This window comes from Oncorhynchus mykiss, chromosome 3 (genome assembly GCF_013265735.2).
Source record: "Oncorhynchus mykiss isolate Arlee chromosome 3, USDA_OmykA_1.1, whole genome shotgun sequence".
Lineage (NCBI taxonomy): Eukaryota > Metazoa > Chordata > Actinopteri > Salmoniformes > Salmonidae > Oncorhynchus > Oncorhynchus mykiss.
In genome coordinates, this window is record NC_048567.1 from 32,547,665 (window position 1) to 32,560,133 (window position 12,469).

General features: G+C 44.4%; 1 protein-coding gene across 1 annotated transcript in view; it reads right to left on the reverse strand.

Annotated features, from left to right (window-relative positions):
• Positions 1 to 12,469, reverse strand: part of LOC110518696 (R-spondin-2-like) — an 81,319-nt gene that overhangs the window by 34,488 nt on the left and 34,362 nt on the right. Inside the window, exon 3 of the mRNA XM_021596144.2 lies at positions 9,240 to 9,428. Coding sequence (XP_021451819.2) covers positions 9,240 to 9,428 — 189 coding nt within the window. The remainder of the gene's footprint in view (positions 1 to 9,239; positions 9,429 to 12,469) is intronic.

A 12,469-nucleotide genomic window follows, 5' to 3' on the forward strand; every position in this document is an offset into this window, starting at 1 on the left:
ATAAAATCAGCTACAGCCTAAATTATCTAATGGTAAAAGCACCCTAGGGCAATATAATGGCATTTAATATAAGCTTTTATCCAAAGGAAAAGAGAGAAACTCTCCGGAGGTGACAACCATATGTGACAACCAGCTGGGATTTGCAGAAACGGGATGTTGGGGTAGGAACCGTGTAAATCCAGTGCTACTGGAACGGATGTGGCATATGGAGGCATACAACAGTCACTCTCCAATTCAAGAGGTGGTCTGAGGCAGCCTGTAAGACCTCACTGCACCCCTGGATCTTGTTCATTAGGGCACACTGTAAGGCAATTCCGCAGTAACAGAGTGATAGTGAGACTCTGTTTTTTTTTACTTTAAAAATGCATATCCAACAAAAACCAATGAATGAAAAGTTATACAGACAATAGAACTCTATGCCTAAGGGACAACGATTAGAACCTTCCACTGAACATTTTGCAAAAACACATTTACTTGAAGAACAGCACTGATGCAAAGTTTGGTAACAGAACGGAGCCACAAACAGCACAAACCGTCATTCTGTGTGTTTAACTTGGCAATCATTGTTTTTTTGTTGGATATACTGTACATCATAAAGTGAAAAAATCTGAGTCTCGGCATCACTCTGTTACAGTGGAATTGCCCTACACTGGACAAGTACAAATAGTTTTATTCCGTTTGGTACCAATTGAAGACAACCTAGACAGAACAAAACAAACGACACATGGAAGGCAGCCAACATTTACAATATAGACATTTCTGCCTTCTCACCATCTCATCCATGGTCCAACATATCACACACACACTTGCTTATCCCTTGCTTGATAAACACACTGAGCCAATAGAGTTCCACAGTGCTGTAGAGATTTTGGCATGGAATGAGTGAAACAGAGGAGGTAAAGCAGAGGCCCACACAAATGCAGGATGCACTCGCTCTCCTTTCCCTCCTCCCTACTTTTTAAACATTTTTTTATAGCTCTCATCCCTCTCTCCTCTCCTCTTCGTTCCCGCTGAAATTAGATATTGGTGGGGCTCGGTGTCAATACATGTCAGGCCCAAGACAGGGACCCAACAGCCAATAAATCAAAGGAGCAAATTGGAAAGCAGCGCTCCTCTTTACCCCTCAAACACAAGCCTTCCCAGGCCTGTCATCACCGAAGTCTTTTTCTTTCTGAAGAAGAAGAAGTAAAAGAAAAAAATAACATCTGGCACTACTACACTCTCAAGCACCGGCATGTTGCGCAACCTGCTGTTACTGACAACAAACAGGAATGGAGACGCTGGTACACCAAAACACACACGACTAACGAGTGCCACAACATTGAAGTTCATCTTACAATATAGAAGTCAAAAAACAAGCTTATAGTGAAATTTATTAGCAAACACCGGTGGTAGCGATTCCTGTCCTACTCCTTATCAGATATAATCAAATAAGATACAGCATTCCTTTACAGATATATGACATATGCATAATACAGTGGAAATCGGAAGTTTACATACACTTAGGCTGGAGTCATTAAAACTTGTTTTTCAACCACTCCACAAATTTCTTGCTAACAAACAATAGTTTTGGCAAGTCGGTTAGGACATCTATTTTGTGCATTACACAAGTCATTTTTCCAACAATTGTTTACAGACAGATGATTTCACTTATAACTCACTGTATCACAATTGCAGTGGGTCAGAAGTTAACATACACTAAGTTGACTATGCCTTTAAATGGCTTGGAAAATTCCAGAAAATGATGTCATGGCTTTAGAAGCTTCTGATAGGCTAATTGACATCATGAGTCAATTGGAGGTGTACCTGTGGATGTATTTCAAGGCCTACCTTCAAGCTCAGTGCCTCTTTGCTTGACATCATGGGAAAATCAAAAGAAATCAAACAAGTTTGGTTCATCCTTGGGAGCAATTTCCAAACGCCTGAAGGTACCACATTCATCTGTACAAACAATAGTACACAAGTATAAAAACCATGGGACCACGCAGCCGTCATACCACTCAGGAAGGAGACGCGTTCTGTCTCCTAGAGATGAGCGTACTTTAGTGCAAAAAGTGCAAATCGATCCCAGAACAACAGCAAAGGACCTTGTGAAGATGCAGGGGGAAAATAGGTACAAAAGTATCTATATCCACAGTAAAACGAGTCCTATATCGACATAACCTGAAAGGCCGCTCAGCAAGGAAGAAGCCACTGCTCAAAAACCGTTTACAACTCCACATTGGGACAAAGATGTTACTTTTTGGAGAAATGTCCTCTGGTCTGATGAAACAAAAATAGAATGGTTTGGCTATAATGACCATCGTTATGTTTGGAGGTAAAAGGGGGAGGCTTGCAAGCCAAAGAACACCATCCCAACCGTGAAGCACGGGGGTGGCAGCATCATGTTGTGGGGGTGCTTTGCTGCAGGAGCGACTGGTGCACTTCCCAAAATAGATGGCATCATGAGGCAGGAAAATTATGTGGATATATTGAAGCAACATCTCAAGACATCAGTCAGGAAGTTAAAGCTTGCTCAAAAATGGGTCTTCCAAATGGACAATGACCCCAAGCATACTTCCAAAGTTGTGGCAAAATGGCTTAAGAACAACAAAGTCAAGGTATTGTAGTGGCCATCACAAAGCCCTGACCTCAATTCCATAGAAAATATGTGGGCAGAACTGAAAAAGCATGTGCGAGCAAGGAGGCCTACAAACCCGACTCAGTTACACCAGCTCTGTCAGGAGGAATGGGACAAAATTAACCCAACTTATTGTGGGAAGCTTGTGGACGGCTACCCGAAACATTTGACCCAAGTTAAACAATTTTAAAGGCAATGCTACCAAATACTAATTGAGTGTATGTAAACGTCTGACCCACTGGGATGTGATGAAAGAAATAAAAGCTTAAATAAATCATTCTCTACTATTATTCTGACATTTCACATTCTTAAAATAAGTATGTATGTGTGTATGTATGTATGTATGTAAGTCTGGGGTCAGAGTTGGGTGGATATGAGGGAAGTTCCCACAGTGAGCTGCATCTGCCCGGCTGCTTGTCTGCCTCTGCGGTGGCCAGGGGCCCAAAGGAGAGCGCCAGACAAGGCCCCCAGGGGCCTATGGCCCTCAGATGCATAGGAGCAGGTTATAGTCCTCTTTGGGATTAACCTCTGTGCCACCTCCAATGTCTCGTCTAGGTGCCTCTGGGAGACTAATAAGAAATAATGAGGTGATCAGATCTGGCAGGAATCTGATGAAAGGAAGGCTCAATGTTCTTATTGAGGCTTAAAACACATGATCTCCTCTTAGCCTTGTTTCTCAGTTTTTAACTCAATATCAAATCATTTCTGGGTAACAATTAAGTACTGTACTGTGATTGTTTTCAATTAAAAATGGTCAAAAGGAAAAATAAATAGCTTCTTAGTAATGCAATTTCTCAAGCAAGAATTGCAGTAGGGCTGTCTGGGAGTGGGGAAGGGAAACTGAAAAGTAGTTGTTATTGGCAGAGAGGTTTGGAACTCTCTTTCTTATTGTTCTATTATGCCAAAACGCCAACCTGCCAAAACAGGCTGAAATTTCAGGTGGTCAACATCTTTTAAGGGAAAGTCATGGTTGCACTTGTATGAATGTGACTGTTTCCATTTTTTTTGTTTTTTCAGTTTGTGGTTTTCATGTCAACTACATTTGGAGTTGAATCATGGAGCTTTAAAAGCGTGATCTAACCCTGCGAGTCTAGCTGGCAGCGACTCTCCCCTCTCTCTCTCTGCTGTGGTCTGGATTGAAAATCAGCAAATTTGATCAGGGACACTCAAAGCAATTGTCAATTTCAGAGGTGTTCTGCCTGAGATTGGGTTGACATGGGACATATGCCATCACTTGATTTATTTCTAAGAATATTCATGTTAAAAACTGTAAATCATTTTTCATAAGATGGAGAATCTGTTGGGAGCCCAGAGAGGGCCTTTCTTGTAAGCTATGGGGGTTAGGTTGTCAAGCCAATCATCAGTCTAATGAAAAGTCACATAGTCTTCCAGGATGCTAACCAGGACTGCTGTTGAACAAGCAGGCAGCGGCAGTGTCCATGTCCATGATCAGACAGAAAGAAGCTCTGGCACTCAAGCGGGGGAAAACAAACCCCATTTTTCCAGCCTTCCTCTCCAAGCGAGTCTGAGTGAAGCAGCTAGCCTTGTGCTAGCCTAATAGTGCTTTGACCTACTCTCTAAATCAGACGGTTTGGCTGGCATTTAACCCTGGGCTTGCTAGCTGCCACCCGGCCATGTCATGGTGGATTGATGGATGGCAGGAGTTCATGTCACAGGGAAAGGCTGCATGTTCTCCCCTCTGACATCCTCTTGTCTTTCCACGTGGATGCTCTCCAACACACTGGCGTGGGGCCGCTGGGCGAGACAGAGCCGGTGTTCCTGTCAGTCAGAATGGGCCAGTGGAGAGGAGACACGACAGGCATGTCAGTTGGTTGTGTCCATTGTGTTGTCTGGCAGTGTATCTAAACTGTGGTTTGTAAAAGCTGTGATGATTAACTGTCCCTTGGTAAGGCGCAAAGGCCAAAAGCAACTGGTATTTTTCTGGTTAAAATGTGCAATGGAAATACCCACAGGAAGACAGAGATGCAGAGTAGCCCGTTTCTGCCTGTGCTGCCAACGTAGCTCATGGTATTATGAGTTAGTTCCTTTACAGAGCTTCATACTTCGGTACTCAATTGGCCCGGAGAACTGACGTGTGGCTACTGTCCACCTCAGAATCCACCAAACTCCCACGATGCACTTTAAAAATGAACTATCTTACAAAGGTGTAACCAGTCATCCAAAACGGCACAAACCAGAAACAAAATGCAACAATGATATTCAGTTACCAATTTGTAGTACAAGAGAGGCAATAAAAATAAAATCAGAAATGGAGTTTTAAAAATCACCTCGGACAAGGGGAGTCTCGAGTGGCATATATATTGGCACGGGACGAGCTGTGATATTTGAACCACACTTCCAGAATATTGGCCATATCTATGAGCTCAGCTCGACATGGTTTCCATCCTGGCAGAGGGGTGATCGTTGCTGGGGTTTCTGTGAGCATTACAGCTGTGTGTGTGTGTGTGTGTGTGTGTGTTTGTTAAATGGGGTGCATATAGGAACAATCTATCCCAGACTTAAAGCCTTGTCCACCAGGACTCCCCCCCCCCCCACCCCCCACCCCCACCTCAGCAGTGTTTAAAACCATTATTACAGCCCCTGGGAGGAAGTTTTGCTCAGAGTATTACTCTCATGCTGTCCCTGTCAACACTTTCCCTACCGTTAAACTCTGCACACTGTTATCCACCATCCACCCCCTCTTCCTAATATTTTAAACCCATATGAAAATACAGTTGATGCCTGATACAGTCTATGCCATAGCTTGGAAATTAAATAATGTCATAAAGCCTGCGTTAAACCTAAATCATGCAGATAGATGTCCCAGACAAGTGGAATGATTTGTTTGCATTAGCACTGGTGCAAATGCAACAACCTTACACATAGTTTGCTAACTTACACATCACTTACTGTACATATGTGCACTTATCAGGACTGGGCTGTATATAAAGCATATGTGAATCTCTATCCTTAGAAATGTCCCTGGTAGAGGAGGTTGACATAGAGACAGATGAGCATAGAGCAGTATTAGCCTGTTGAGCTGATAAGTGCCTCCATGACTGCAACTGGACTTACAGATCACATCAAACTCTTCACCATTAGCTGCTGAAAGGCGTGTGTGTGTGTGAGTGTGTGTGAGTGCGAGTGAGAGAGATGCGCAAAACGCGAACGGAATCACGTATGCCAGACATTAAAACTGAATTCAGCAATATTCAATCATTTATTGAACTTAGTAGGAAATTAACTAGATATTGAAAATCCATGAACGGCCTCCCGGGTGGCGCAGTGGTTAAGGGCGCTGTACTGCAGTGCCAGCTGTGCCATCAGAGTCCCTGGGTTCACGCTCTGTCGTAACCGGCCGCACAATTGGCCTAGCGTCGTCCGGGTTAGGGAGGGATTGGTCGGTAGGGATGTCCTTGTCTCATCGCGCACCAGCGGCTCCTGTGGCGGGCCGGGCGCAGTGCGCGCTAGCCAAGGTTGCCGGGTGCACAGTGTAGCCTCCGACACATTGGTGCGGCTGGCTTCCGGGTTGGATGCGCGCTGTGTTAAGAAGCAGTGCGGCTGGTTGGGTTGTGTATCGGAGGACGCATGACATTCAACCTTCGTCTCTCCCGAGCCCGTACGGGAGTTGTAGCGATAAGACAAGATAGTAGCTACTACAACAATTGGATACCACGAAATTGGGGAGAAAAAGGGGTAAAAAAAAAAAAAAAAAAAAATCCATGAACAAAATGCATCAGTGATTTGTATTTTCCTGCAACTTTCTCAAAAGGCACAGGAATGCCCTTGTCTGTGCTGTGTACAGTGCGCTTTTATCTAGTCTACACTTTGTGTAGCCATTAGCATGAATGCTAATGATAATCATCTGCTGGTACTGCAGATGGAAAGGCTTTCACCAAAACCTTCTTAACTAAATGTTAACTACAAAGTACCTACCTGGCAGAATGATATCATGATGATTTGCATCAATCCAGTAGCCATTTGTTTAGCTAACTCTGCAATCCCATGAGTGCTACAGAAACACTGCTAACCAAACAAACGTCTCTGGCTGGTGCACACTTGCATTAAAGGGTAACTACACCAATATTTCTTAGATTTTTCCCAGACCTTAAAAGTGTTCTCCTGGTGGGGTAAAACACTGTTGTGGACTTAGAACATACAGTTGAGTGTGTTTTCTATTTTTTTTTTTTTAAGTGTGATTAAGAGACCGAAAACGTAAATAAATAAATGAAACCTGGAAAAACTACACGGAGAAAAATGAATTTGAGAAAAAACTACGCTGAATCAGGCATCTTCCTCCCCTCACATTTCCCAACCTTTAACTTTCCCCCTCTCTCTTCTAAATTCAGCCACTGGCTGGTTCAGTTGCCTGGTTAGCTTCAGTCACCTAGTCTTACTGCACATTGGCACACAGGTTAAAGTGTGTGGCTACACTCTTTCTTCTCCTAATGCCAAGCTGTCAAGTGGCGGCTGAAAGAGAGTGAGGAACTTAGCCATGGGGTTCCAGCCTCATCACGGCTGGGCCTGGGAGTGAGTGTGTAAACCTCTCTCTCTATCGTGTGGCTTTGGTTTTCCTTTACCCAGGCAGTCCACAAAACATTCTTGAATGAGATAAGATCACACAGACAAACTCTGGTGTAATAATAAGCAGCTGCTCCTTAAGTGATTTCAGAGGCTGTTTTGAAAGACCATGATAACAGAGACGTAATGCCACGTTCCCGGGCCTCTTAGAGAACAGGGGCAGGCACTGGCTCTGGGTCTGGGGCACTGGTGGCGGGGAGGAACCCCGGTGTCTTTGAGCTCAGAGGAGAATCCAGCTGCCTTGTCAGCCCACAAATCGTTCCCAGTGACCCGACAATTAGCTTCGTAGAGCCGAGCTGATAGAATGTCCCGTTATGGCCGACAGACCCAAACTGTTTAGTGGAAATTACATGAAGAGTGCAACTTAAGGAGGAAGGTCAAATGCGAAGTGGGATTACAAAGTTACGGCTCCAATTGCGATCACATCAAAGAAGACCTGGCCGCCGAGAATTGATGCTACTTGACAATGGTAAGATTTTGGTTCTGGGAGCAGTTTGCTCTGAAAAGGACTCAGATTAATTTGCCACACATTGGTGCCGCACGTCAGTACCGCTTAAAATCAAACTTCGCGCAGGACAGAGAGACGGTGTGGGGAGGGATGGGGAAGAATTACTATCCGCTGAAGAACAAAATGTCTTTCTCCTCTGATTTTCCCTGACTTGTAAAGAGAGGGTGAAATGACTGCAGGCCCTTCCTTCTCCTCTTTTATTGTGGGGAATGGAGAGATGAGCATGTGTGTGCAGGGGGAGACCGGGTGTCTCGGGGAGGGGGGAAATCCAATTGATACCAGCAGTTTACGACAAGCCAGGCATTTCAGTCGTCAATCTGCTCTATTTTTCTGACTGACAAAACCAGCGGACGTATTTGCATGGAGGTTTTGGGGAGAGAGAGCGAGCGAGCGAGCGAGTAAGCAGCAAAATGGTTTCTCCTCCGGTGTCTGCTACGCGTCTGGATTATTGGGCCTAGAGGTCCTGACACGCTCCTCTGGGGCCTCATTTCAGCATGTCTGTCAGGAGTTTGGCTAACAGAACCCAATGGGTTCAAGTTCTTTCCCAGTTTTCACATGAAACACTCAGCCAACGCCTCGGGCTCTCTATAAACCTATAAAGCCTGCCTCTCTCAAGCCAGACTCCATGTTAAAATAAGGTTATGAGATGGGGGCGCAGCCTGGTCCAATAGGAGTGGAGAGGGATACATTTAATTAATTTGATATTGTATTATTATTATTTATTTATTTTTTAGCCCATTGTTGGGTTTTAGTTTTTCCCCTTTCGGTTTTTAATATAGACAACATAATTAACAAGATCTGCGTCTAAAGGTGTCTGTTTAAGTTTGTCATGAGACCAAAACAATCCTGATATCAAAAACAGCTGACTACACACAGAAAACACGTTGAACACACGAGTACATAAATCCCACAAAAAAAAATGACATACATTTATACTATTGACATGGATGAATAGAAATATCTAATATGCTTGATGTTTTTTCATCATCATCATCGGGATAGTTTTCCCTCAGAATGACATCCCCCGGCCCTCTGCGAGTGCCTTAACCTATTCCGCTCGCTTTAATCTGCACATGGCAGCGTTCCGTTTGTGCAAAGTCTACAAACTATTGGTAAGCGTTACTAATCTTCCATTAAATCGAAACACCGAGATATGCCTGGAACTTGAATAACAGCCCGTTTAAGTACGTCTGAATAGCCTTCGTTCTGAAGCCCATCCACAACACCCTCTAACGAGCCTCTAAAATGTTCACCAAGTGGGACTGTTGGTTGAGAAGCCTGGATTAACCAGACATCTCCAGCCTCAGATCCCACATCCGGGCCTATACTGGTCGCCCCTGGAGGAAAGGCCCTTCTTAATAAAGTCTCTGCACTAACATCCACCTGTGTTAAAAGTTCAGCCTTTCAAAACGTGAAGCATGTGTGTCTCCCTCTTCCCTGCGTAAGGAGCGTGTGAACGTGACAATAGATCATGTGACGAGAGAGGAGATAGATGGAGGGGACGGAGGGGATGAAGGAGGGAGGCCTTACGGGAGCACGTGTTGATCTCCGGAGCTCGAATGCCATAGTATCCCGTCGGACATGCGTGGAGACACTCGCCGTACTGCCTCATCCTCTCCCTCCGCAGGAACAAGAAGAGCTTGGGCTGGCAGTTCACGCAGCCATTGTCCTTGGAGCACACCGAGCAGCCCTTGCAGATGGGGTACACGCCATAGCTAGCTGCAGGAGAGAGACGAGAGACAGAGGGCACAAACAGAAAGTGTGATTAGTTTCGACTACATGTAAGGCAATTCAATCAAGCAATCAGTCGATCAAATGTACTTACAAAGTGCCGTACAGTAACTCAGTTTAGACCCCAAAAAGCACAGTGGCAAGGGGAAAAAAAACCTGGAACAATGCTTGAGTTTGAGAGTGTGGAATACAGGCACCGTCAGTATGAATGATAACGGCCTTTTATAGTATATTCCGCTGTAACTACTGTAACTAACATGTGATAGTGCAGCTGAGTTCACTGGGCCTAACAACAACATTGTCCTGTCACGGTGGTAAGACAAAACTGCGGATGGCCTCAGAGCTGAGGACAACAGTTGAGGAAACAGACTACACCAGAGGAAAAAGTCAGCCGTTGAAAAGTCCATCACACAGTATAAAGCCAAACAATAGTAACAGATATGTAACAAAGACATTTTCAAATTTGTAGGAAATCCGTCTAATTCAGCAATTTGTCATTCATGCAAACTTTGGTTGCCCCCTGCAACTTTGAATACTGATTGGTTTTGAATGTGAACATTGCCTTCATTCTGGTCAGAACTGGCCCTCCCGAGCGCTGTGTTGACGCTGTGTTGAGACAGCCGATGAACGCCCCAAACCACATTGACTCTGGGCCCGGATCGAGTTGCCGGCGGAGGACAAAGGAGCCAGTAACAGCCAGTCCATTCCACAATAAGCGTATCTTAAATGTAAACTCCGTAGCGATCCCGTTTACAAGAAAATATCCTTGGGCGAACACAATAGCTGCAAACGAGAGACACTGCTATCGATCGGAGCCAAGTTTTAAATATCACAGGCAGATATAGGGTAACAGCTTCCACCAAATAGGCTATTTACCACAGTGCTTAATAAAAAAATCATAGAGGAGAAGTCAACTGACTGAACAGAGCATGTTTCTCCATTGGCCATGAATTTGCCTATTACATATCTCAAACCCGTTTAAAGATGACAATAAATTGCTAAGTGGAACTATAAACAGCAGTGTGTAATCATGTGAGAAGCAGCACGAAGGAGATGTCAGTGTTTGACATGGGGTTCACTCTTCCCCCGCAGTGTTGAAGACTGAAGCAGAGTACTGAGGATTTACAGAGAAGACCCGCCTGGCAGACTACACACCAAATCTGTGTTGGGGAGAGATGAGATGGAGAGAGAGCAGAGACACTGAGCTTCAGTGTTAATCAGAGTGTGTCTGTGATCGTCTCCAGGGATTAAGTTCACCCCGACACCTCGTCGATCACGTTCAGATTAGCACTCACTGTACTCCGTGGCCTATTCATCACTGATTGCTCATCTCCACACTGCACGACTACTCACTCAGCAACGAGCAGAGACCTCAATACGTCAGACAGATAACACATTTCAAGATATTCCCGAACTGTAGTCAAAAATGTAGTATTTGGTCCCATATTCCTAGCAAGCAATGATTACATCAAGCTCGTGTCTCCACAAGCTTGTTGGATGCATTTTCTGTTTGTTTTTTTGGTTGTGCTTCAGATTATTTTGTATCCAATAGAAATGAATGATAAATCATGTAGTGTCATTTTAGAGACGCTTTTATTGTAAATAAGAATATAGTATGTTTTTAAACACTTCTACATTAATGTGGATGCTACCATGATTACGGATAGTCCTGAATGAATCGTGAATAATGATGAGTGAGGTGCTGTAGATACAGAAGCACAACCTCTCGCCAACACACGCTAACCTCTCGCCAAAACACGCTAACCTCTCGCCAACACACGCTAACCTCTCACCATTACAATAACAGAGAAGGTTATCATTTTTGGGAGGTAGGATATTTATGCCTCTGTAACCTTTTCACTCATAATTATTCACAATCCACAATCATGGCAGCATCCATGTAAAAGTGTTTAGAAACATATTCTATTCACGATAAAAGTTACCCCAAACACAATATATTACTTGCCATTTTTTTTTACCCCTTTTTCTCCCCAATTTCGTAGTATCCAATTGTTGTAGTAGCTACTATCTTGTCTCATCGCTACAACTCCCGTACGGGCTCGGGAGAGACGAAGGTTGAAAGTCATGCGTCCTCCGATACACAACCAACCAAGCCGCTGCTTCTTTAACACAGCGCACATCCAACCCGGAAGCCAGCCGCACCAATGCGCCGGAGGAAACACCGTGCACCTGGCCACCTTGGCTAGCGTACACTGCGCCCAGCCCGCCACAGGAGTCGCTGGTGCGCGATGAGACAAGGACACCCCTACCGACCAAGCCCTCCCTAACCCTGGCGACGCTAGGCCAATTGTGCGTCGCCCCACAGACCTCCCGGTCGCGGCCGGTTACGACAGAGCCTGGGCGCGAACCCAGGACTCTGATGGCACAGCTGGCGCTGCAGTACAGCGCCCTTAACCACTGCGCCACCCGGGAGGCCCTTTGCCATTATTTTCTATTGGGCACAAAATAATCTGAAACACACACAACAACAAAAAAATGCATCCAACAAGTTTGTAGAGTCACAAGCTTGATGTAATCTTTGCGTGCTAGAAATATGGAACCAAATACAAAACTTTTGACCTACTTTAATACATATATAAGTGAATTTGTCCCAATACTTTTGGTCACCTAAAATGGGAGGGGGGGGGGGTACTACGTGCTAAAAGTGCTGTCATTTCTAAACGGTTCACCCGATATGGATGAAAAATACCGTTAAATTAAAGTTGACAGGCTGCACTTTGACCTCATAGTCATTGTATAATTTCAAATCCAATGTGCTGAAGTACAGAGACAAAAAAATATATACAGTCGAAGTCAGACGTTTACGTACACTTAGGTTGGAGTCATTGTTTTTCAACCACTCCACAAATTTCTTGATAACAAACTATAGTTTTGGCAAGTTGGTTAGGACATATACTTTTTGCAGGACACATGTAATTTTTCCAAGTGTTTACAGAGATTATTTCACTTGTAATTCACTGTATCACATATCCAGTGGGTCAGAAGTTAACAATACACTAAGTTGACTG